This window comes from Budorcas taxicolor, chromosome 2 (assembly GCF_023091745.1).
Source record: "Budorcas taxicolor isolate Tak-1 chromosome 2, Takin1.1, whole genome shotgun sequence".
Taxonomy (NCBI): domain Eukaryota; kingdom Metazoa; phylum Chordata; class Mammalia; order Artiodactyla; family Bovidae; genus Budorcas; species Budorcas taxicolor.
Genome location: NC_068911.1, coordinates 78,322,730 through 78,347,960, shown reverse-complemented (window position 1 = coordinate 78,347,960; position 25,231 = coordinate 78,322,730). Strand labels below are relative to the sequence as shown.

At 38.5% G+C, this 25,231-nt stretch overlaps 1 protein-coding gene across 1 annotated transcript in view; it reads right to left on the bottom strand.

The window, feature by feature from the left end:
* KCNH7 (potassium voltage-gated channel subfamily H member 7) overlaps positions 1-25,231 on the bottom strand; it is a 512,879-nt gene that overhangs the window by 100,342 nt on the left and 387,306 nt on the right. The window contains exon 6 of the mRNA XM_052662434.1: positions 21,718-21,932. Coding sequence (XP_052518394.1) covers positions 21,718-21,932 — 215 coding nt within the window. The remainder of the gene's footprint in view (positions 1-21,717; positions 21,933-25,231) is intronic.

Sequence of the window (25,231 nt, the reverse complement as noted above, 5' to 3'; positions counted from 1 at the left end):
GCGACATCCAGAAACGTGTTTTATTTTTTTTTTTAAACACAATGAGATGATCTGAGGGAATTTATTTTTAAATAGACTCTGTTAATAATATATTTATTTATACATAAGTTTAGAACATGTGGTTAGTCTATCAGAGAGTTATCCATGAGAGGGAAGGAGTGTAAGGGAGTGGAATACAGACCAGGTAGAAGGATCTACCTTAGAGAGCCAGAAGTACTAGGTTTAAAAGTCTCTGCACTGTTCTCTGTGTACACCTTGTGACCTTGCTGCGCATGTCTCGAGCTGGTTCCCATCCTATACCTTCTTTTGTGTTGCAGTGTGGGCATTCCCTCCTCTGTCTCCTCCAGACTAGATACGCTGTCCCTTCTCTGCTCACTGTTAACTCCTTTCTCCACAGTAGAGTCTATCACAATTCATTGAGGATCCTGCTAATCGTCCTATTTTTGCCCAGTAGATCTGATGGCAAAGATATGCCACCATTGTAACCAGACTTCCTAACACCATGGCCCGTCAGAGCAGACATTCCACATGTATCTGGAGAATGCCTTGGACCTAAAGAGTGCCTACATGAAGAAAAATATTATTCTGACTTAGAGGCTACTTAGGGATCCAAGACAAAGAAGGATCAAATAATGTAGCCAAGAACACTGGCAGTATTGAGTAACAAGGGCTAGAACTCGAATCCAGGCGACATTCTCTTATCTTCACTCAGAATAATGGTATCAGAGGCTCAGTCTCTCAGCTCAGTCCAGACTTTCCAACTTAAGGTTTGTTGTCTGGCATAGTATCTCCCCATTGTTTCTTGCCTTTTCCCTTATTCGTGAAAAATAAGAAAACATATGAAAGGAGAAATACAGTTAATTTTCAAGTGTCTTATTTGACCTGCTTAGCACTTATAAGAAACTCAGAAATATTAAATGAATGGCCAAATGAGGTCCTTATTCCTTCTTACCACAAAAACATCATAAGTTAGAATCTTCTCTTGTGAGTGCCAAGGATGTACCATGTAAAATGACGTTTTATTTAGCCTAATTACCAGTTGATCGAAATTCTAGGTTCTTTGGGGGCATATTTTTAAAAGATGTGATATGTTCTATTTCTCAAGGTATAGGGAGATGAAAGAAACTCATGCCCTTACACATACATACAAATTATCTATCAACTCTTTCCAACCCCAGAGGTTGTAGCCTGCCAGACGCTTCTGTCCATGGGATTTTCTAGGCAAGAATACAGGAGTGGATTGCCATATTCTCCACTAGGGTATCTTCCTGACCCAGGGATTGAACTCACATCTCCTGCATCTCCTGCGTTGGCAGACAGACTCTTTTTTTTTTTTTAGCACTGATTCACCTGGGAAGCCCATCTATCAGTTATCCATCCACTAAGAGATACAAAGCATGTGAAAATAAATTATTTAGTTGTGTGGAAATAAACCAAGTATTCTTAGAGTTTAAAGATGGGAGAGATTGGTACTTCCCTGGTGTGGTGGCCTGGTGGTTAAGACTCTGAACTTTCACTACAGGGGACATGGGTTCGAGCCCTGGTCAGGGAACTAAGATCCCACAGACTATTTGGTGTGGCCAAAAAACAAGAAGAAAAATGATGGGAGAGCTCAATGAAAGCTGTGAAGCCTGAAAAATTTACCTGGAGATAATACAAAGTTCAGGAATGGGTAGGATTTGATATATAAAGAAAAGGATGATAATCCTGCAAGTCTAGGAATCACCTGGAACAAACCTCCAGGCCTTGTCATAACAGGAGCAAGTGGAACTGAAAGGGGATTGTTGCCTAGTATGCGTCTGTGAGCAGTGAGCCTACAAGAGGCAGGGAAAGGGGGAAAGCACACATAGGGTTAAGAGGGCTTTGAGGAGAGGAAATATTCAAATGTCTTCTTCTGTGTGTGCCTGTCTTTGCTTTCCAGAAAGATCAGAAGAGTTGGTTCCAAAGGATATATGTTAAAGTTACTTCATGTGGGTTCTAGTACAAAAAAGGAATTAACCATTAAAATAAAGTTTTCTAAGACAGTGTTGCAAATAACTGTTTCAGACAATTCCAGTACTTTTAAATAGATACATTAAGCTACAGGTTGAACCAGAATCAAGGTGTGCAGCAGGTCACTCAGGTTAAGCATTAATCCAAAGCAAAAGAAGAGAACGCTATAATTGATGTCTGCTGCTTTCTACAGTTACAGAACCTTGGGAAATTGAAAATGTTACAGAAGCAGGTGCTCCTAGGCCTTTTAGATAATCAGGAAACTTTCTTTTCCTCTACTGGGTACCCACACTAAACTAAATATTTCCCTGAAAATATCAAAGTCTATTCTCAATGCTTTCTGGAACACAATCTGAATATCAAGTGCCAACTGAACATAATTATTGCAACATATTTCAACTATTATCAGGTTAATTTTTACATGTTGTAACTTAAAATTCCTAAAACTGTTATGCACTAGTGATTGTGCTCTGAGTTTATTCTCAAGAGTTGATGATGAGGAAAGGATAATAAGGAATTAACTCTCCATAAGCTGTGGAAATAAAAATAGAAGGCAGAACAAATAATGAAGCATATTTCTGATCTTAAAATGTTCTCAAATTTCATTTGTGAATTTCATAAATTTTAAAATAGTTAATTTCTATTCCATATGGATGAGAAGCAAAGATATGTGTGTTTACCACGTCAAACATATTTTAATAAAAATCTTATATTAAAACCAATAATTTCAAAATGTTACACTATAACCTTTTCAAATACTGTGGACAAGGGGCCATGGTGGCTAAATCAAGTTTCAGGTTATTTATTCCATGCACAAGGCATGTATTTCTGTATTTTGTTATTTGGTCTTCTTTTTCATTTTTATTAAACTTTTTATTTTGTATTAGTGCATAGCTGATTAATAATGTGAAAGTTTCAGGTGGACAACAAATGCTATGTAGTCTTTTGATATGAATTGTAATTTTACATACAATGAAAGTGATCAATGCAAAGAAATAGAGGAAAACAATAGAATGGGAAAGACTAGAGATCTTTTCAAGAAAATTAGAGATACCAAGGAAAATTTCATATGAAGATGGACACAATAAAGGACACAAATGGCATGGACCTAACAGAAGCAGAAGATATTAAGAAGAGGTGGCAAGAATACACAGAAAAGCTATACAAGAAATATCTTCATGAAGCAGATAACGATGATGGTGTGATCACTTATCTAGAGCCAGACATCCTGGAATGCAAAGTCAAGTGAGCCTTAGGAAGCATCACTATGAATAAAGCTAGTGGAAGTGATGGAATTCCTGCTGAGTTATTTCAAACCCTAAAAGATGATGCTGTGAAAGTGCTGCACTCAGTATGCCAGCAAATTTGGAAAACTCAACAGTGACCACAGGACTGGAAAGTTCAGTTTTTATCCCAATCCCAAAGAAAGGCAATGGCAAAGAATATTCAAACTACCACACATTTGCACTCATCACACATGCTAGCAAAGTAATGCTCAAAATTCTATAAGCTAGGCTTCAATGTACGTGAACTGAGAATTTCTAGATTTTTAAACTGGATTTAGAAAAGGCAGAGGAACCAGAGGTCAAATTGCCAATGTCCACTGGATCATAGAAAAGGCAAGAGAATTCCAGAGAAACATCTACTTTTGTTTTATTGACTATGCCAAAGCCTTTGACTGTGTGGATCACAACGAACTGTGGAAAATTCTTCAAGAGATGGGAACAGCAGACCACCTGACCTGCCTCTTGAATAATCTTATGCAGGTCAAGAAGCAACAGTTAGAACCAGACATGGAACAAGAGACTGGTTCCAAATTGGGAAAGGAATACGTCAAGGCTGTATATTGTTACCCTGCTAATTTAACTTATATGCAGAGTATATCATGTGAAAGGCTGGGCTGTATGAGACAAGCTGGAATCAAGATTGCCAGAAGAAATGTCAATAACTTCAGATACTCAGATGACACCACCCTTATGGCAGAAACTGAAGAAGAACTAAAGAGCCTCTTGATGAAAGTAAAAGTGAAGAGTGAAAAAGCTGGTTTAAACTCAACGTTCAAAAAAAGATCATGGCATCTGGTCCCATTACTTCATAGCAAATAGATGGGGAAACAATGAGAGACTTATTTTGGGGGGCTCCATAATCACTGCAGAAGGTGACTACCACCATGAAATTAAAAGATGCTTGATCCTTGGAAAAAATGTTATAGCAAACCTTGACAGCATATTAAAAAACAGAGATAATACTTGGTCGACAAAGGTCCATCTAGTCAAAGCTATGGTTTTTCCAGTAGTCATGTATGGATGTGAGATTTGGACCATAGGAAGCTGAGTGCCGAGAAACTGATGTTTTTGAACTGTAGTGTTGGAGAAGACTCTTGAGAGTCCCTTGGACAGCAAGGAGATCCAACCAGTCAATCCTAAAGGAAATCCTGAATATTCATTGGAAGGACTGATGCTGAAGCTGAATCTCTAATACTTTGGCCACCTGATGCAAAGACGTGACTCTTTAGAAAAGACCCTGATGCTGGGAAAGACTGAAGGCATGAGGAGAAGGGGACGACAGAGGATGAGATGGTTGGAGGGCATCACCAACTTGATGGACATGAGTCTGAGAAAGCTCTAGAAGTTGGTGATGGAGAGGGAAGCCTGGTGCACTGCAGTCCATGGGGTCCCAAAGAGTAGGACACAACCGAGCGACTTAACTGAACTGATAAAAATAAAGAGAGATTCTGCAACATGAATTACTGTTCTTGACAATAATTAGCAATTCTTTTTTCAATGATAAAAATAATATCTTAAGAAACAGAAACTCACTGCTTTTTCTGTTGCCTTTTTATATTCTTGTATATTGTGTCTCTCCTTGACATTTAATATTAAGTTTACATTTGAACCTGTTGGCATAAAAGTAGTGTTAGATTCTTTTTTTCTGAGAATATTCTTGGAACAAATGAGTAATAACAGTCTAAATTTTAGTGACTGTGTTGAGAAAAAAGTTGTTTGCTTCCCCACAAAGTTAATTTTATGTTATCAGTTCAGTTCAGTTCAGTTGTTCAGTCGTGTCCAACTCTTTGTGACCCCATGAGTTGCAGCACGTCAGGCCTCCCTGTCCATCACCAACTCCCAGAGTTCACCCAAACTCATATCCATCAAGTCAGTGATGCCATCCAGCCATCTCATCTTCTGTCGTCCCCTTCTCCTTCTGCCCCCAATCCCTCCCAACATCAGGGTCTTTTCCAATGAGTCAACTCTTCACATGAGGTGGCCAAAGTACTGGAGTTTCAGCTTTAGCATCATTCCTTCCAATGAATATTCAGGACTGGTCTCCTTGAGGATGGACTGGTTCTGGAGGCAAATAATAGACTGTTGATGTTCATAAGAGTAGCCTGCTGTCTGATTGCTTGGTTTTAACTAGTTATGAAAACTCTGATTTCTTTTGGTAGTATCTCTGTTTATACTTCTTGAGACATTCATCTTGTGGAGAAGAGGGTTGAGGTTTGAAGGAGTTGTATCAGCAGACTGATGGAATTCTGGGACTCTGACAGTTTTAATGGAAAGGAGAAGATGCAGGAATTAAAATGGTCTTGCTCCTGAGTGGGAGTGTCAAGTGAGAAAAACCCTGGAATCCAAGCAGAAATTAAAGTTCTAGTCTTGGGTGTGTAGTTAACAACTTGTGAGGCTCTGAATAATTGACTTAACTGAAAGTTTTCTATAAAAATGGGAACTTGATGACCAGAATCAATGAAAAACTCTAAGCAGTTTTGGTAATGGAAAGCAAAAAATAAATAGCAGAGCTGCTAAGTCGCTTCAGTCGTGTCCGACTCTGTGTGACCCCATAGACGGCAGCCCACCAGGCTCCCCTATCCCTGGGATTCTCCAGGCAAGAACACCGGTGTGGGTTGCCATTTCCTTCTCCAATGCAGGACAGTGAAAAGTGAAAGTGAAGTTGCTCAGTCATGTCTGACTCTTAGTGACTCCATCGACTGCAGCCTATCAGGCTCCTCCGTCCATGGGATTTTCCACGCAAGAACACTGGAGTGGGTTGCTACTGCCTTCTCCAAATAGCAGAGCTAGACCGAAGTTTGTTTAGAGTGCCTGGCCCTTTCTAGTTCTTTAAGATCCACACACATACCCTTAAAAGAAGGCTAATACATAAAAAGCTACTGAGAATGAAGCTGGTTTGACTGAATTGGGGGGTGGTATGGAAGTCCCAATGCCCCATCCTGCTTATTGGCACTTAGCACTCTAAAGAGCACTAGTTTCAAAACTATTGAAACAATCGCATTAAGGCAAGTTTTATATTATGTAAAGCAGGTTTCCTTAAAAATAGCATTAGGATATTTCAATTACATTGTTTTTTCTTTATTGCTAAGTCAAAAACATGGCAAAGAAACCAGAGAGACCACTGTCAGGATGGACCTACGTGATCTAATGTGGGAGAATTCTTTCCTTGGCAGTTTAATATGCCAAAAACACTGCATGGAAATGAAATAGGGACTATGGCATCTGTGTCTCTGTTGTTTTCCTGGACCTTAAAAAAAGGGAGTTTGACGATTCAGGATGGAATAAAACTGTCTCCAAAGTGAGAGTCTTTCAACCTCCCTGCACGGTGATTGTTTACGTCTCTTCCTCAGTGATTCTAAAGGAGTACTTTGGATGCAAAAGGAAGACAAATTTGGGATAATGTGTGTAAGAAACATATTCAAAATCTTAAAATGGCTAATCAGAAGAACAAGCCACACGGTTATTCTAATTTATTATATAAATAATATTAAACAATTCTAAAATGCAAAAATATGGTAATGAAGACTCTCTGTTTAAATATCCAGGTTTATTCATGCCTTAGCTTTTACTCACTTTTAAGTAATAGATTGCGTAGAGTGGAAAGGAATACTTATTCTTTGGAAAAAAAAAATTTTTTTTAAAGTTAGCTTTATACTGAAATTCCATGTTCGCAGTTGTCCGTTTACTAGACTTAAAGTGACGTGTTCATCAGAGTCTATTCATTCATTTCTAAGAAAGAAGAGCTAGGAAAGAGAAAGAAGTCTTTCTTCACAGGAAACAAGGAGTAGGCTGGTAGGATCTGACAATGGTAGAAAAAAAAAGGAGGGGGCATGAGAGGTAATAGAGTAGTCAGTTTTGGAGGTAATTGAGGTGCCTGCAGGTCAGAAAATGTAGGTGCCTGAAATCACTCTTTCCCAGTACCAACCCATGAATAATGGATATAGCTATGGGCATAGTTTACAAATGACAGCTTATCACCGGAAACAGGATTGTACAGCTCAACTGACAGCTGCCAGTTAACCATAAAACTAGATTATTTCTCACTCCTACATTCTTTTCCCCTTTTGACTTACATTGCTCAGTCTCGCCTAGTGTTGTTCCCATGACCTGAAAACTAAGCCTATGTTCCTCATGATGGTATAGGGGTTTCTCAGTTTGACTCTTCACTTCAAATGAAAGAAGGATCAACAGGCACCAGAAACTAAATCTGGCTGCAGACTTGTTTTTAGTATTTTCTGCAACATCTGAAATGGAGAACTGAGACACCCACAGGAAACTGAGGAGCCAAGGAAATGTGGAAAAAAGCATGGTTACGTCCTCTGGTTCTCACACTGCAGGTTCTCTCATTCTGGTTCTCTCACCTTGTCTCCGGTCCCACCATTATGGTAGCATCTTTAGTGCCACTGACCTTAGGACACGGCCAAGGAGCAGAAAAAGAGGGTTCTCCATTCTCAGCTCTATGGCCAGCTTTAGCTATGGTAATCTCAGAAAAAAGACTTAGACACTTTTTATGTGTGACTTTGCATCCCGTATTTTTCCATTTCTACATTGAGTAGGCTTCAAAATACAGGTGTACTTGTAACCAATACATTTAAAACAGAAAAAGATATTAAACATGGTGTTTAAAACAGAGAAGAAACTATGTATGGTGCTTTTTTCCAGGTATTTTAAACTGAGTTGTGTATTTGGTACATGGTTAGGAAAAAGCCTGAGTGGACTTCGTTAAAGCAAGGACGAAAAATGTACTTCCTATTACATACTGTCTACTTCACATCACCATTACCTCACGCTAATCCTAACCTTCTTTCTTTTGAAAGTTTTAAAATTTATAATATTATACATGCTTGTGTTGAATACAGCCCTCAAGTTACCTGCAAAGAAAACATTTTGTCTAGGCTAGTATTTCCTAAAAAATCCTCCCTCATATATGAGTTCAGGATATTGATAGATGTTATATAAAGAAAAAGACAATTAGAATGGATTCTGTTATCAAAAATGTTCAAAAAATGTTGGGTAATTTTTTCAGAGTTCTTTAATTTAGGACTTCACAGAACTTTTATTGTGTTAATTTTCCTAGTTTGCCTTAGGCAAATTGTCTTAAATGGACATTGTTTCTTAGAGGGTTTACCTGAGAAATCAATATGGCAGTACCATTTCCTGGACTCAGTAGCTCCCCCATGGAAGTAAGCCTACTTCTCCAACATGAATTGTGTAAATATGAATTAGTATGTTTTACTTAAAAGACTACTACTACTACTACTACTACTAAGTCACTTCAGTCGTGTCCGACTCTGTGCGACCCCATAGACGGCAGCCCACCAGGCTCCCCCGTCCTGGGATTCTCCAGGCAAGAACACTGGAGTGGGTTGCCATTGCCTTCTCCAATGCATGAAAAGAAAAGTGAAAATGAAGTCGCTCAGTCGTGTCCGACTCTTAGCAACCCCATGGACTGCAGGTCACCAGGCTCCTCCATCCATGGGATTTTCCAGGCAAGAGTACTGGAGTGGGGTGCCATTGCCTTCTCCGACTTAAAAGACTAGTAGATTGTAATTTAAACATCACAAAGATATATAACTGAGCCAGTTACCTCATTGAGAAATATATGGAAAGAGTAATAATGCACAACAATAATGAGGAAATAAAAAAACTAGGTCTCTACTGGGTTCTCTTTTCAGCTCTAACTTTATAGGCAGAATAAAAACATTTGGCCATATCCCTGTTTCCCAAATTTGCCTGATCTTAATAACGTGGAATGGGAATTGTTAAAAATTCACAGTTCTCAGGCTCCATTGAAACTGAATTTCCAGAGGGTGGCAGGACAGGGAGAGAGGAAGGGAGAGAGAACCAGATGATTCCATTGATCAAGAAGTTTCAAAAAATAAACCAAAAACCTAGGGAAGGTGATATTTAAGTTTCCTTTAAATTTTACAATTCTGTGAAGATTAACTGCTTTTTAAAGAACTCTTTTGGAGCAATTGAGTTTTAGAGGCTTTATTATCTAACTACATATTTTCCATTGTAAATGTGATTAGCATAATACAGAGAAGAAGAACTAAAGGGGAAAATATATTATTTTTACCACAATTTACCAGCAACATAACCAATGGGATCTTTTATTATTATTTTTATTTTTTTATCTTACTTTCTTATTTGGGATTTTCTTCAAATTAGATGCCATGGTTGAATTTCCTTACTCAAGGAACAGTCCACAACCATTAATAGTACAAGACGTTGGGTTGCTTGGGTCTGTGACAATTCCATGCCTGTTCTGAACTTCCATACCTGATAAAAATCCTTTAGTTAATTCTTATCCTATGAAACATGAAAAATTTACTGCTTCTGCCCACTCTCATTTGGCAACTCACCTTGAAGTATATTTGTCCCAAACTCTAGGCCATCAGGCAAAAGTACATAGGAACTCCCAGTTCAGTGCTTCCTTTCTGTCCCAGAGTTTGACTTTAACCCAAGGCTTATACTAATGGGGGGGATAAAAACTGAACCATCTCAGCAACAGATAACTGCAGTCTCTGTCTTGGTTGCCATAGGAACCAGGCTATTGCTCTGTATGCTAAGCTAAATTATTTTTACCTGTCTATTCTGGCCATTGGTATTTTACTTCTTTATTTCAATCATCTATTTTCAATCTGATTTCTTTGGCTAACAGAACTTTTTAAGTGGGTATTTTTCGTCCTTCCATTAAAAAATGTCTAATGAATGTAGAAAACCAAACAGGTGCTTTTAAAAAGCAATTATACATAAATGCTTCCTTTACATGGTAGGGTGAAGTGCCGATCAGTGATGTTATTCCTTCATCATTTAGAATATAGAGAAGTATAACCTTTGAGGTAATTTAGATGTTTAAAACTGAAATGAAATTTTATTTTAATTTTGAATATGTCAGCAAGTGATCGATTTTGACGTGCATATAGAAATTAGTAAAAATAGAAAATTAGGACTTCCCTGGTGGTGGTGTGGGCAGAAACATGCTTGCCAATGAAGGAAACATGGGTTCCATCCATTGATCCTGGAAGATTCTACCTGCCTTGGAGCTACCAGGCCTGCAAGTTGCAACTACTGAGCCCATGTGCTGCGACTACTGAAGCCTGTGCACCCTACGACCCATGTTTTTCAACAAGAGAAGGCACCGCAATGAGAAGCTTGTGCACTACAGTTAGAGAGTAGCCTCTGCTTTCTGCAGCTAGAGAAAGCCCACACACAGCAATGAAGACCCAGCAGAGACAAAAAAAAAGAGAAAATTAATGTTGCTTTTTAAAATTATACACTTTTTTCAAAGTAATGAACATCATCTTAATATTTAATATGTATATAACATACAACATGTTTGCACGAGTCAGTTGCTACCTAAATGCCTGGCTACATTATGTCTTCTCCTCATCATTGACTAGGTTATATAATATATTTATTTGCCCAGGGAGAACTAGAAAATATAATTGAAGATCTCAGAGATCCAGGCTTTGTATTCAATCAAAGGCCCCTAAAGGCAAAGACATTGACGTATACATTTCTGTAGCACCATTGTACATACACTTTGACTTATATTTAGTAAGCACTCACGAATATTGAATCAATAATTATCCTGATGAGTGTGCTTTACTCCTACTTACAATATTTACGTATATTGTTTTCCATTTCAGTTTAGACATAGACCAAATCCAGAATATGGGGAAAATACTAGATGGTGATTTCTGTTTTTCTGAACCAAGTCTGATGGCATTCTATAAACAGCAATAAGACAATAGATGCAAAACTAATGTCATACTAAACTGGAAGTGTTCAGAGGCACTTTGGGACTCCTGCATTACATTTCAAATTTTACTTGCTCTTTTGTGATTGTTAACTATTTATGGAGAAGGAAATGGCAAACCACTCCAGTATTCTTTCCTGGAAAATCCCATGGTCAGAGGAGCCTGATGGGTTACAGTCCCTGGGGTCACAAAGAGTCAGACATGACTAAGCAATTTCACTTTCACTTTCTTTTCATGGTAGCTCAAGATGATTGGTATGGTTTTTTTTGAGGTTTGCATGCTCCATGAGTTTAGGCAAAAAATGAGGTTTACGAAAACATTTAAATCATACTGTAGAAGTATTATGTATGTTGTTTTTGTAATTTCAAGACTACAACATCAATGAGGATTTATAAAAATACTGTTGAAAAATCGACTTTTCAATTAAGTGTTATTTTTAATTCATGACTGTGATAACTGATTTATAAGATATACATTTAATCATAGGCCCCAATCCTGGACCAGAACTCTTAAACCTTTGGAATTTCTTACATCAATGAAATGATTTTGAAAAGACTCTAAGTCACCTAAGAACAAAGTGGGGGTCAAGAAGGAAGCAATCACTTGATCAAGGGTTGGAATTTTCAGGCCCCCTCCTGTGCTCCTCACCTCCAGGGAGGAAAGGGCTGGAAGTTGAATCCATAGACAATAGTCAATGAAATAATCATTCATGCCTATGTAATGAAGCTTTAAAAAGAACCCTAAAAGGAGGGGGTTCAGAGAGCTTCCAAGCTGGTGAAACGGAAGTCTTCCTTATGCCATCAGCTGAGCCCAACCATTGCGGGGACAGTAGTGCCTTCATTCAGGGTCTCACCCTATGTATCTCTTCACCTGGTTGTTGATTTGTAACATATTTTGTAATAATTGGTAATCAAGTGAATAAAAAGGTTTCCTAAATTTTGTGTCTCTAGCAAGTTAATGTAAGTAAAGGAGGGGCTGTAATCCAATTTACATCCACTTGGTGAGAAACACAGGTAACACCTAGAATTATAATTGGTATCTGAAGTGGGGGGCAGTCTTGAGAAAGTGAGCCCTTAATCTATGGCATCTGACATGATCTCTGGGTAGACAGTGCCAGAACTGAGTTGAATTGTAGAGCACCCAGCTGGTGTCAGAATCTGAACTGCAGTCAGAATTAAAATGACATTATTATTGAAAAGTATTTTTAACTTACAGTTGCATCTGGAAGACATTTTTATTACTGTCATAGAAGAAAGTTTAGGGCTAAGTTTATCTAATTTGAGCAAAACTACAGAAAGCATTACCAAATTTTGTACTATTAAGCTTGAGATGATATATAATTTTTTAGATTTATGGAGGTATAATTGATATACACAAATTACACACATTTATCTTTTTAAACATTAGCTAATAATATGAAATCAATGCTGTCTCTCCATTATAAATCAATCTCCACTGATAAATAAGTACTGAGTTACAAATACTGTTTTGGAGTTCTGTCAAAAGTAAGTATAAACTGGGGGCACTGAATGACATGAAGAGATAATGAGCATATTTACAATGGAAAAGGTTCAGTGGAAAGTGAAATGCTATATACTTTGAGCTCTTTTTGTCAGTTTTATTAGTGTAATTTTGCTTTTCCTGCCACTAAGTGGCATGCCACCAACAAAAAACAAAACCTTTATCCTAACAAAAAATTAATTTAAAAAATGGGATATGAACTTAAACAAGAGATAATGAATCATTAAGGATCACTTTATTTGGCTTTTTGAAGAGTTTGAGGAATTTTAGAGAAAATATACCACATTCTCTTATTTCTATAGACTCACTCCTCTAATTAGTTACTAGCAAACTTTTAGATTATGATATTTTTCCATACTGCCAAATGTTACAGGCATTTTTTACAGTAGATTTAGGGGACAGTTAGGAAAACAAAACAGAATTAAAGAGGATATACTTTAGAGATTAAGAACTTCATTTTGGAGTCAGATGATCTCAGTCTGAAAGCTACTTTTGTCTTTTACTGTGTGACCTAGGCAAGGTGCTCCCTTCTCTCTAAGCTTGATTCCTCTTCTATGAAATAGAGATGATTATAATAGTATCAACTCATAGGACTTTCATGTGGATTAAAACTGATAATCTGTTAAACCACTTGGCATACAGTCTGACACAGTAAATGCTCAATCAATGTCACCTATTATTAAATCTATCTTAATTCTATTTTCATGCCAACAATATACTTAAATAAATCCCAAATAATGAGAATTTATTTTAGGTTTAAAGTTGAATGTATATTTCAAAATTATATGACCTTCCAAACATTCAGAAATTTCTTTCTTGTGATCTAAGTTTCTGTTGATTATTCTGAAAACTAATTATTTTGAGTATTCTCCTTAATAAAGCTCTAGGAAAACTATACTTGTGGACTAGTATTCTCCTCCTCATTATATGTTTTTTCTTTCTGATGATCACAATATGGGTTTCTATTAAGCTCACCAGATATTCTTTTTAAGTAATAAAGTAATAAGTTACAGAATAACTTGCTCATAATTTGGCCAGTACTATATATATAGGAAACTCAAACTACCTTTAGTTTCATAATATGGTCCTGTAGCATTTATCATACTAGCATTTGCAAATACTATTATCATATATTCTTGTATCATTTTTCTCCAGGTAGTACTTGACTGCTGGTACTAGGTTTTATGGGCTTCCCAGGTGACACTTGTGGGAAAGAACTCTACTACCAATACAGGAGATATAAGAGATGCAGTTTCGATCCCTGGGTCGGGAAGATCCCCTGGAGGAGGGCATGGCAACCCACTCAAGTATTCTTGTCTGGAGAATCCCATGGACAGAGGAGCCTGGTGGGCCACGGTCCATTGGGTTGCAAAAAACTGGACACAACTGAAGCGACTTAACACACACACACACACACACTAGGTTTTATACTTCTGTGTCTCTAGAGCTTATCCAACATATTTATTTATCAAGTATATGTGTGTGTTTGTGTATATGAGACACTGTTAGTCTGAATTCTTATCTTCAACAATGTAATGGGCCACTGTTGTTTTGTTTTCCTTCCATGGAGCCCTTCATCCCCCACTGTATTTTTCTGGTGTGGTCCTCAGTCAAGGAGCTACACTTCTTCCACCACAAGGATGAGCATAAGACTCAAGCTGGCCAATCAGAGTTCACTTTCTCAGAAACTGATGTGGACACTGGTGGAGGGAAAGCCCTTCGTATCAGATCATGAACTGTGAGCATTATATAAGACAAGAGAGTCTAAAGACATGCTTCCATCAGATGGAGAGTGAAGTTATTAATGAGGAAAGCAAGGCAGAGAAGAGAGAATTCATCAGCTATTCAAAAAATGAATGTAGTCATGGCCCAAAGCATCTGCCCCTGCACTTTTTGGTTATGTCACCCTGTAAGCTGACCCTCATCCTTTCATTTTTTGCTTAAAATGGTTTGAATCAGGCTTCTGTAACTTGCATTGTTACAGCATTGACTGATAGGTCGTATGAGACTAGTCAATAAAGTTTTAGAATCCACAGTGCCATCTTCTTAAACCTGACATTACAAAATTTTGTAACAGCTAAATCTGAAAATGAAATAGTACATTTTATATAAAATTTAGCCTAACATTTGAACTATAACTAGCCTCAGTAATAAGAGAATCATACAAGGTTACAAAAGTTCAGTTTGCTTTTATGGAAAAGGGGGCAGAAATAGTCAAGAATTTGATCTTTTACTAAGAACCACAGTGGAAGTGAGAAATAGATTTAAGGGACTAGTTCTGATAGACAGAGTGCCTGATGAACTATGGATGGATGTTCATGACATTGTACAGGAGACAGGGATCAAGACCATCCCCAAGAAAAAGAAATGCAAAAAAGCAAAACGGCTATCTGGGGAGGCCTTACAAAGAGCTGTAAAAAGAAGAGAAGTGAAAAGCAAAGGAGAAAAGGAAAGATATAAGCATCTGAATGCAGAGTTCCAAAGAATAGCAAGGAGAGATAAGAAAGCCTTCATCAGTGATCAGTGCAAAGAAATAGAGGAAAACAATAGAATGGGAAAGACTAGAGATCTCTTGAAGAAAATGAGAGATACCAAGGGAACATTTCATGCAAAGATGGGCTCGATAAAGGACAGAAATGGTATGGACCTAACAGAAGCAGAAGATATTAAGAAGGGGTGGCAAGAATACACAGAAGAACTGTACAAAAAAGATCTTCACGACCAAGATAATCACGATGGTGTGATCACTCACCTAGAGCCAGACATCCTGGAATGTGAAGTCAAGTCGGCCTTAGGAAGCACCACTACGAACAAAGCTAGTGGAGGTGATGGAATCCCAGTTGAGCTATTTCAAATCCTGAAAGATGATGCTGTGAAAGTGTTGCACTCGATGTCAGCATATTGGAAAACTCAGCAGTGGCCACAGGACTGGAAAAGGTCAGTTTTCTTTCCAATCTCAAAGAAAGGCAATGCCAAAGATGCTCAAACTACCGCACAATTGCACTCATCTCAGATGCTTCAAGTAATGCTGCAAATTCTTCAAGCCAGGCTTCAGCAATATGTGAACTGTTAACTTCCGGATGTTCAAGCTGGTTTTAGAAAAGGCCGAGGAACCAGAAATCAAATTACCAACATTCGCTGGATCATTGAAAAAGCAAGAGAGTTCCAGAAAAACATCGATTTCTGCTTTATTGACTATGCCAAAGCCTTTGACTGTGCGGATCACAATAAACTGTGGAAAATTCTGAAAGAGATGGCAATACCAGACCACCTGACCTGCCTCTTGAGAAATCTGTATGCAGGTCAGGAAGCAACAGTTAGAACTGGACATGGAACAACAGACTGGTTCCAAATAGGAAAAGGAGTACATAAAGGCTGGATATTGTCACCCTGCTTATTTAACTTCTATGCAGAGTGCATCATGAGAAACGCTGGGCTGGAGGAAGCACAAGTTGGAATCAAGATTGCTGGGAGAAATATCAATCACCTCAGATATGCAGATGACACCACCCTTATGGCAGAAAGTGAAGAGGAACTAAAGAGCCTCTTGATGAAAGTGAAAGAGGAGAGTGAAAAAGTTGCCTTAAAGCTCAACATTCAGAAAACCAAAATCATGGCATCCGGTCCCATCACTTCATATGAAATAGATGGGGAACAGTGGAAACAGTGTCAGACTTTATTTTTTGGGGCTCCAAAATCACTGCAGATGGTGACCTCAGCCATGAAATTAAAAGACGCTTACTCCTTGGAAGGAAAATTATGACCAGCCTAGACAGCATATTAAAAAGCAGAGGCATTACTTTGTCAACAATGCTCCATCTAGTCAAGGCTATGGTTTTTCCAGAAGTCATGTATGGATGTGAGAGTTGGACTGTGAAGAAGGCTGAGCGCCAAAGAATTGATGCTTTTGAACTGTGGTGTTGGAGAAGACTCTTGAGAGTCCCTTGGACTGCACACAGATCCAACCAGTCCATCCTAAAGGAGATCAGTCCTAAAAGAGACCTAAGTGTTTATTGGAAAGACTGCTATTGAAGCTGAAACTCTAATACTTTGGCCACCTGATGCGAAGAGCTGACCCATTTGAAAAGACCGTGATGCTGGGAAAGATTAAGGGCAGGAGGAGAAGGGGACGACAGAGGATGAGACTGTTGGATGGCATCACCAACTCAATGACATGAGTTTGGGTAAACTCTGGGAGTTGGTGATGGACAGGGTGGGCTGGTGTGCTGCAGTTCATGGGGTCTCAGAGTCAGACATGACTGAGCGACTGAACCGAACTGAGAACCACATAGTGAAAGCGGACCTTTGCTCTTTACCCACCCAACTTTTCTTCCAATCCAATTGTTTTCTCTTCATCATTCCATTGGAATTTGGTAGGAATTAGCCAACTAAGAGGCTTCCCATGTGATTCAGTGGTAAAGAATTTGCCTGAAATGCAGGGGGCTGCCTGCCAAGCAGGAGACACAGGTTTGATCCTGGGTCAAGAATCCCCTGGAGAAGGAAATGGCAACTCATTCCAGTATTCTTGCCTGGATAATCCATATACAGAGGAGCCTGACAGGCTATAGTTTTGGGGGTTGCAAGTGTTGAACATGACTTAGTGACTAAACCACCACCATCAATACTGTACATGTTAATCCTGCTGCTGCTGCTGCTAAATCACTTCAGTCGTGTCCGACTCTGTGCGACCCATAGATGGCAGCTCACCAGGCTCCTGTCCCTGGGATTCTCTGGCAAGAACACTGGAGTGGGTTGCCATTTCCTTCTCCAATGCATGCATGCATGCTAAGTCGCTTCAGTCGTGTCCGACTCTGTGCGACCCCACGGACAGCAGCCCACCAGGCTCCTCTGTCCATGGGATTCTCTAGGCAAGAATACTGAGTGAATTGCCATTTCTTTCTCCACATGTTAATACTAGCTCTCAATAAATGTTTGCTGAGTGAATAAAAAATACATAGATGTATGAATGAATGAATAGCAGTACGGTCCCTCTCAATGAGCTCACTCTATCTGGAGAGGCAAGTAATTAATTGGCTAACTAGTAATCAGCCAATGTATGATAGAGATAAGATCCAAATGGTGAGAGAGCATAACATGAGCAGAGATGAATTGTTCCTTTCACTTATGCCTTTTAAAAATATCTACCCTATTGTTTATGCTCAGGGGAGTGTTTAGAACTCACTACTGAATGACTGATGAACAAAACTCTGAAATCTTTTGAAAAAAGGATTGCCATACAAATTTATTAAAATAATAAAACAAATAAGAATGTTAGATAAAGGAAACACTTCTGGCTGCCTACAGCAAATAGGTTGAGAATATCTTGACATTCTACAATCCAAAGTGTCGCAAAGAGTTGGACATGGCTGAGAGACTTGTCACATAGGCAGGCACGTTGACAAAGAGGACTTCTACACAGTCATAACAAAGAGAATAGCAAAGTCTTTGAGTTGCTATCAAGTCATTTCTAGATACGGGGGAACAAGTGATACTACATTTGTGAATATGGGTATCCCAGTGATAACTATGATCAGGAAACTTCATAAACACCCAGTGAGGAAACAATTATAGGGTGTCTCTGCTTCAAGTGTGTGTGTTTTTTTTTTCCTCAGAGGCTATTGTTACAAGAGGAATATCTCAATATTTGATCTCCACCTTGTATTCTTGCCTCGAAAATCCCAAGGACAGAGGAGCCTGGTGGGCTATAGTCAACAGGGTCGCAAAGAATTGGAAGCGGCTGAGCATGCACACACATTTGTTTGGTCTGACATGTGCACAACAGGAAGGTTTGCTGCTGAGAGCAAAAGGGGGTACTAGTTTCCAGTCAGAGAAGGCAACGGCACCCCACTCCAGTACTCTTGCCTGGAAAATCCCATGGACGGAGGAGCCTGGTAGGCTGCAGTCCATGAGGTTGCAAAGTGTCGGACACGACTGAGCGACTTCACTTTCACTTCTCACTTTGATGCTTTGGAGAAGGCAATGGCAACCCACTCCAGTGTTCTTGCCTGGAGAATCCCCGGGATGGGGGAGCCTGGTGGGCTGCCGTCTCTGGGGTCGCACAGAGTCGGACACGACTGAAGCGACTCAGCAGCAGCAGTTTGCAGTCTCGACTGTTGTCCGGTTTCTCATCATTTCTGGCTAGATTCACAGCTACCTAAGTGTTCTGCCTCCAGAATGTCCTTCCGATCACTGTATTTACATTGGTAAAAATAAAGTGATCCTTTATAAAACAATATCCAATTCTAACCTCCCAGCATCTTAAAAGGATTTTTGCTTGCTTCTCCAACTGGGATATTTTGGAAACTGTGGGGATGGGCACACCATGATGATTTGGATGAGAAGTATGAGAAGCTGTTGGAAAACTATGGGGCCTTGTGAGCCTGAGTCCTTCAGTGGTAAGTAGTTTAAAACTTTTTTTTTTTAATGGTAAAACAAATAGTATAATGTTATAGATTTAAATATAAGAGTCTTGGAAATTTTAAAGAGAAACATGAGACCTTAAAAGAATGCCAACGTTTTGATAGCAGCTATTGCATTTTACTCAATCTCGGACGCAATTTTTGGGAGAAAGGTAATGAAGAATCAACTAGAGGGGAAAGTTCCAGCAGCTCCTGACCTGTAATAAGCCCCTGCTCAGCTGTGTATCTTCCTGGCCCAACCTACTCTTTCTGAGAAGACACTCAGACTTTTCTACCTCTGCAACTTTGTTCTTGTTTTTCCTCCACCTGGGGGTCTCATCTCTTGCCTCATTTGCTTGACAGCTTCTTTTGCCTTCCTTCCTTCCTTCCTTCAACATTTCATAAGCTCTACTCTGCAAGGTGTTTGACTAGATCCTAGCAAGGTGTGGATTATCCTACAATGATGGTGATGAAGGCAGGGGGAAGTCATACAAGAACACTGATAAACAAAATAATGGCTGATGTTGCTTGTCATGTACATAGCACCTTGGTGAACACTTTTCACATATCATTCTACTTAATTCTTATATCAACACTGAGAAATAAGTTGTGTCATAACTAAAACTTTCCTCAAAGTCACACAATAAATGACTCAGTCAGAATTAAAGCACAAGTACATGGGACTCTGTTATGCTTTTAAACATCATTTACCACCCAATTTGATAAGTAATCTTCTAGACTCATCTTAAGTATCTCATCTCATCTGTTTTTCTTCTCTGAAAGTTCCCCCATTAAAGTATAATGATTTTCCCCCACTCTGCTCCTGCGTTCTTTATCACCATGACTTCACTGGGGCCATTTGTATATGTTGCCTCTCTCACCAGGCTCAGAAAACGCCCAGTATGGGTGCCACCTCTGAGTCGTGGGTATATCACCTCCACCTGGCACAGTGGACCTGCTGAACATGGCAGGACAGGGTGGGCCCTGCAGTGAACCAAGCTCATGAACACTTTGCAAAGATCAAGCTTGTCTTCCCACAGGCCTTAAGGTGTGTTTTGTTTGGTCTGCAGAAGCATTTTGAACTAGCTTGCCAACTTTTAGTAATAAAGAGTTTATTTTCAAATCTGGATTTCCAGATTCTTTTTAGAATTGAAAGATTTGAAAACATGGGTTAATCCTTCCTTCATGACCACAGTTGGTTGGAGCTGAGTGGCAGCCATCTGCTCTGATGTGCTGTAGCCCCCACCATGCCTGGTCTGCTATCATGACTACCTCACTCATTTATGCTACTGGCAAGACCAACGGCAAGAACTGCAACCAGACTGCTGTGCAGTCTCTAAAACCTCTTACTTCCTATACATCCATATGATGACTATAGTCTACAAATAGGATAATTTTTAAGGTAAAAACAATTGCAAGTAAAATTCAAAGCTACTAAAATGGTGCCAATACAACATGAATAACAGTAGGCTATTCACATACCGGCCTTCCCTGGTGGCTCAGATGGTAAAGAATCTACCTGCAATGTAGGAGAACTGGGCTTGATCCCTGGGTTGGGAAGATACCCTGGAGAAGGAAATGGCTACCCACTCTGGTATTCTTGCTTAGATAATTCCATGGACAGAGGAGCCTGGCAGGCTACAGTCCATGGGGTTGCTATGAGTCGGACATGATTGAGCAACTAAGCACACACACATACATTCATTTACCACTGTTAAGTCCAATTTACTATGAATAAGTTAAGAAAAACAAAATGTCAAGTGTAGACAGCCTCATTACTACATAAATATCAAAATATGTATCTGAGTATAGGATGTATAAGCTCTTATCTCAAATAATCAGAGACTCTCAGGCTTATTTACAACCAACTCATGGCCTTTACATGGCTGTTTCAGCTCACACATAAGATGGTATGTACAAACTACTATAGTGTTGTTTTAGTAATTACAATTACAAAACCTTTGTTAACATATGATCTTCAATGATTGAGATAGATATTAGGGTCAAGTTTATCTTTGTATTGTGACAGTTTATAAAATGACTTGCTAAGCAAATATACTAGGTTCAATTGTTTATTAAAAAAAATTGTTTACTTGACACAAATTTTAGAGTCATGAATTCCCAACAATGTAAGTGCATTGTAAGCAAAAGCTGGGTACTGCTTAGGTTGGTATTTTGATATAATAAGTACAAATCATTTTTATCTATTCTTTACCACAGGAATCTTGCTAGACAGTGCTTTTTTTTTTTTTACCCTAGTTAGATGTGCAATATTTATCTAAAAACAAAATACTGTTCCTGAGAAACATATTGTTTTACTCTGACTTTTCTTCAACTCAGACAGTTCTTCCCCCAAGTCCAGTGACTTACACCTCACTCTACTTAGTGGCATAAGTGCAAAACAGAGGGCCACAGTTAAGAGTAAATCCCAATTAGTCAGCTAAACTTTCAATAGACATATCCATTATATTAAAATACCATGCTTTACTAATGCAAGGATTCGTAGCAAAACAATAAATGCCTAAATGTGATGAATAGCTGCTTAATCACCTCTGCAACATAGGGAACAAATAAACCAAGCCAGCCCATTTTTGCTTAGTCCTGTAATAGACAAAATTAGAGTCTACAGTTTTATTTATTTGTTACATTAGAGGGTCACCCAACATCTGAAGATAAATTTGAGTGCAAATAAATCGCTTACCTCAGAAAATAACCTTAAAAACAGTGAAAATTGATAGCAAAATAATGTCCTACCTGGGTAACTTTCTCTGTCACATTGTGTGTTCGATCTTTAACTTTGGGCGCAATAATGGTTTTATCTGAAGAAGGAGGGGATGCATTCTTTTTTTCAGCTTTGACATCTGAAAAATTCAGAGTGAGCTGTGGAATCTTGTTAATGGTGCTGTATTTGTTGAGGTTTGAATCCGACGTGGATCCCAGGAGGCTTGACTTGATATGATTAAAAGGCCCTAAAAAATTGGAAAGTATTTGTAAAAGCAATATCAGGAAAAATTAAGAAAGAGATGGTCTCGAATGACCTGTTGGTAATTCATGACCATTGTGACCCTGATTCAGATGGGACTAAATGCAGCTGGTTGATACCTGCTCACCATCCACCATATGGAGCTGCATGTGAATACCCAAGGATAAGATCATGCCCTAGGTGTGCACTCAGGGAGCAGATGGCAGCTTTAGCTATTAATTGGCTTCTTTCATTAGAGGCTGGAATAGAAGAAAGAACACTACTCCCTATTATTGTCTAAACTCTATATTCAAAAGTTTCTCAAGAACTTTTTTATAATTTAACAATTATTCAAGGAAGGACTTTTATAATTTATGAGTTAATCAAGGAAGGTGAAAATCATGTTGGCCATGAAATATCTGAATAGTGTCTAATCTGCTTTTATTTGTATTACTCCCCACTCTGCCATAACAAGTGACAAGCCAGTTGCATTCTTCATATGCTTCTAAACCTGTTTAAGATACTTCACAGTGATTCTAGAAGTGTTAAGACCAGACAGAGGAATTTCAGGTAACAATGAGAAGGACAAATGCCATCTGTGTGCATGTAAGGGGTCGCAAGAGAAGGAAATGGCAACCCACTCCAGTATTCTTGCCTGGAAAACTCCATGGACAGAGGAACCTGGTGGGCCCCAGTCCATGGGGTCACAAAGAATTGGACATAGCAACTGAGCATAAGCATGATGTGTTGCATGGACTGAATTCAATAATTTGGATCCTATGTGGGATTTTTAAATCTTTCCTTTCTTTTCACTTTTTCCCTTTTATTTAGAATTAATGTTGGCCACTTTTTGAGGGAAAAAGACACAGCAGAAGAGTGCTTTGGCAAACACAACTGAAATGATTGTCAGTGAGTGGGTTTGGGGTTGGTAGTACTTAGTTATTTAAAAAAAAAAACAACAAACAAACATGCTGTGTATTAGATACCCAGAACTTATTCTTGGACGTTTGGACTCTTTGACCAACTCTGGTCACTTCTCACATTCCTTTCTTACAAAGACAGTTTGGCACAGTGTCAAGATCCTGGACCCCTTCATTGACGATAAGTACACTCACCAGCTACATCTTCCTTTGAGACGAACCTATCATCTGTTAGTGGCTCAGACAGTAATGAATCTGCCTGCAATACAGGAGACCTGGGTTTGATTCCTGGGTTGGGAAGATCTGGAGAAGGGAATAGCAACCCACTCCAGTATTCTTGCCTGGAAAATTCCATGGGCAGAGGAACCTGGTGGGCTACAGTCCATGGGATTGCAGAGTTGGACATGACTGAGCTACAAACACACTACTACTATTGTCTGTTGGTTACGGAGAGCCAAAAAAAAAAAAAAAAAAAAACCCTCCAAAAAGTTTCTTATACAATTGATGATATTACTTATAAAACTATGTAGCTCTTGAAGATTAGCATTAGGAAGAATGCTATACAGACATTAACTTTCTGCCTTGAGAGTGCTTGAAACGTACAAACTGCATAAATGAACTTGTTAACACATTTTGCCTTATGCTGTTGTTTCCTCTATTTAGTATGAAACTAGTACATTTTGGAGATCAAAATGTGCTTTATGCACCAAGTGAGGTATAAAGCCTTAAAAATTAAATTTATAGATTGTGTATTTTGGATCACAACAATTAATCAACTCAGGTCAAAAATAATCCAAGAAAAAAAAATGCCCATCATTTAGTTCATATTCATCTTAGAGAAAAAAAATCACACTGCATTCATTTATAAAAGTTTTTATTTGGTTATTATAGAATACTGAAATGATTTTAAGAGATTTTTTTTATTTATGTAGGAAAGAAAGTATGTATTCTCTGAGGTGCATGTCTATTCATTCCATGAGTTTTACCCCTGATGATGACCAAGTCTATCCAAGTTAAAAATGTCACTGTGCTCTCTGGGCATATACTTCCAAGCATTTCTCATTTGAATATAGATTCTCATTCTCTTTTCTATTTCTACGACAAGAAGAGATATAAGAGCCCAAAGTTAGATTAATCTTTCCTTCAGATAGGTCTCTGGGAAACCCCACTGTTTGTAAAACCCTTCTATGCACACCACTAATTTGTTACTGTAACTTATGCTGAATAGTGTTTCCTTTTTTTGCATCATTCTATGGCTACATTCCAGACCTATAGCTTAATATTAAATTTTGAAAAATATTCTAGGACTTCAGATTTCTTAGATATTGCCTTTTCCCCAACTCTGATGTGATATTTTCACTGTTTAGGTAACTTTGTGGAGAAGGAAATGGCAACCCACTCCAGTATTCTTGCCTGGAGAATCCCATGGATGGAGGAGCCTGGTGGGCTACAGTTCACCGGGTTGCAGAGTCGGATACAGCTGAGCGACTTCACTTTCACTTTCAGGTAACTTTACGGCACACGTGAGATTGTAGAACATTGAGTTCAAGCATAAAGTTAAACTGTATTTCAAAACCTTAACCCCACCTTTCAATCCTCTTTCTCTGTTATCCTTCTATATGTTGGAATTTTGTAGCAGATGGCCTAGAAATATGAATCATCTGTAATGTTGTTAACACAGAAAGGTACTGTGGTACTTTGCTTGTGTTTGAGGCCACTTCAAATGAACTCCAGTGAATCTGCTGCACAGATAAGCAAATATTATCAACTGCGACAGTACTTCACCATCGAGGCATCTGTGGGGGTGTTTTTGTTTTAGAGATGGGAGGTGTCTATTCTCTTACCTTGAAAAATTGACCCAGATGCCTCATTGGGCATTCATGTAGGTGAAAAGCCTACTTATAATGATTTGAGCCTTGAACTTGTTTTACATATTTTAACATATTAATACAATGAACCTTTCAGAGCTGCAACTGCCATATAGAATGAATATTTTTACAGTTTTTCTTTCTTTTATTCAGAACTTTACCAAAAGTTGTTCACCATTTCAGAAAACCTAATCACTGGGAGCTACACTACTTATGTTACTTAAGTCACCAATACAAAATTTCAGACTTCAGGTTACAGTCTGTGTGTGTAGCTGTAACATGCAGACATGTAAATAAAGAAATCTGAGTATTTTTTTAAAACACTGTTGGAATCCAATATTATTAAATTTACAGATGATTATAGGAATCACACAAAATTATTGATTAAATTTCTTCTAAAATATTTTATATTATTGATCTCCTATATATGTAAAATGATGTATGATATAACAAAATAGTTATATATTAGTTTTTAGGTAAAAAAAATAAACCCTTGGAATGACTTAATAACTCCCTAG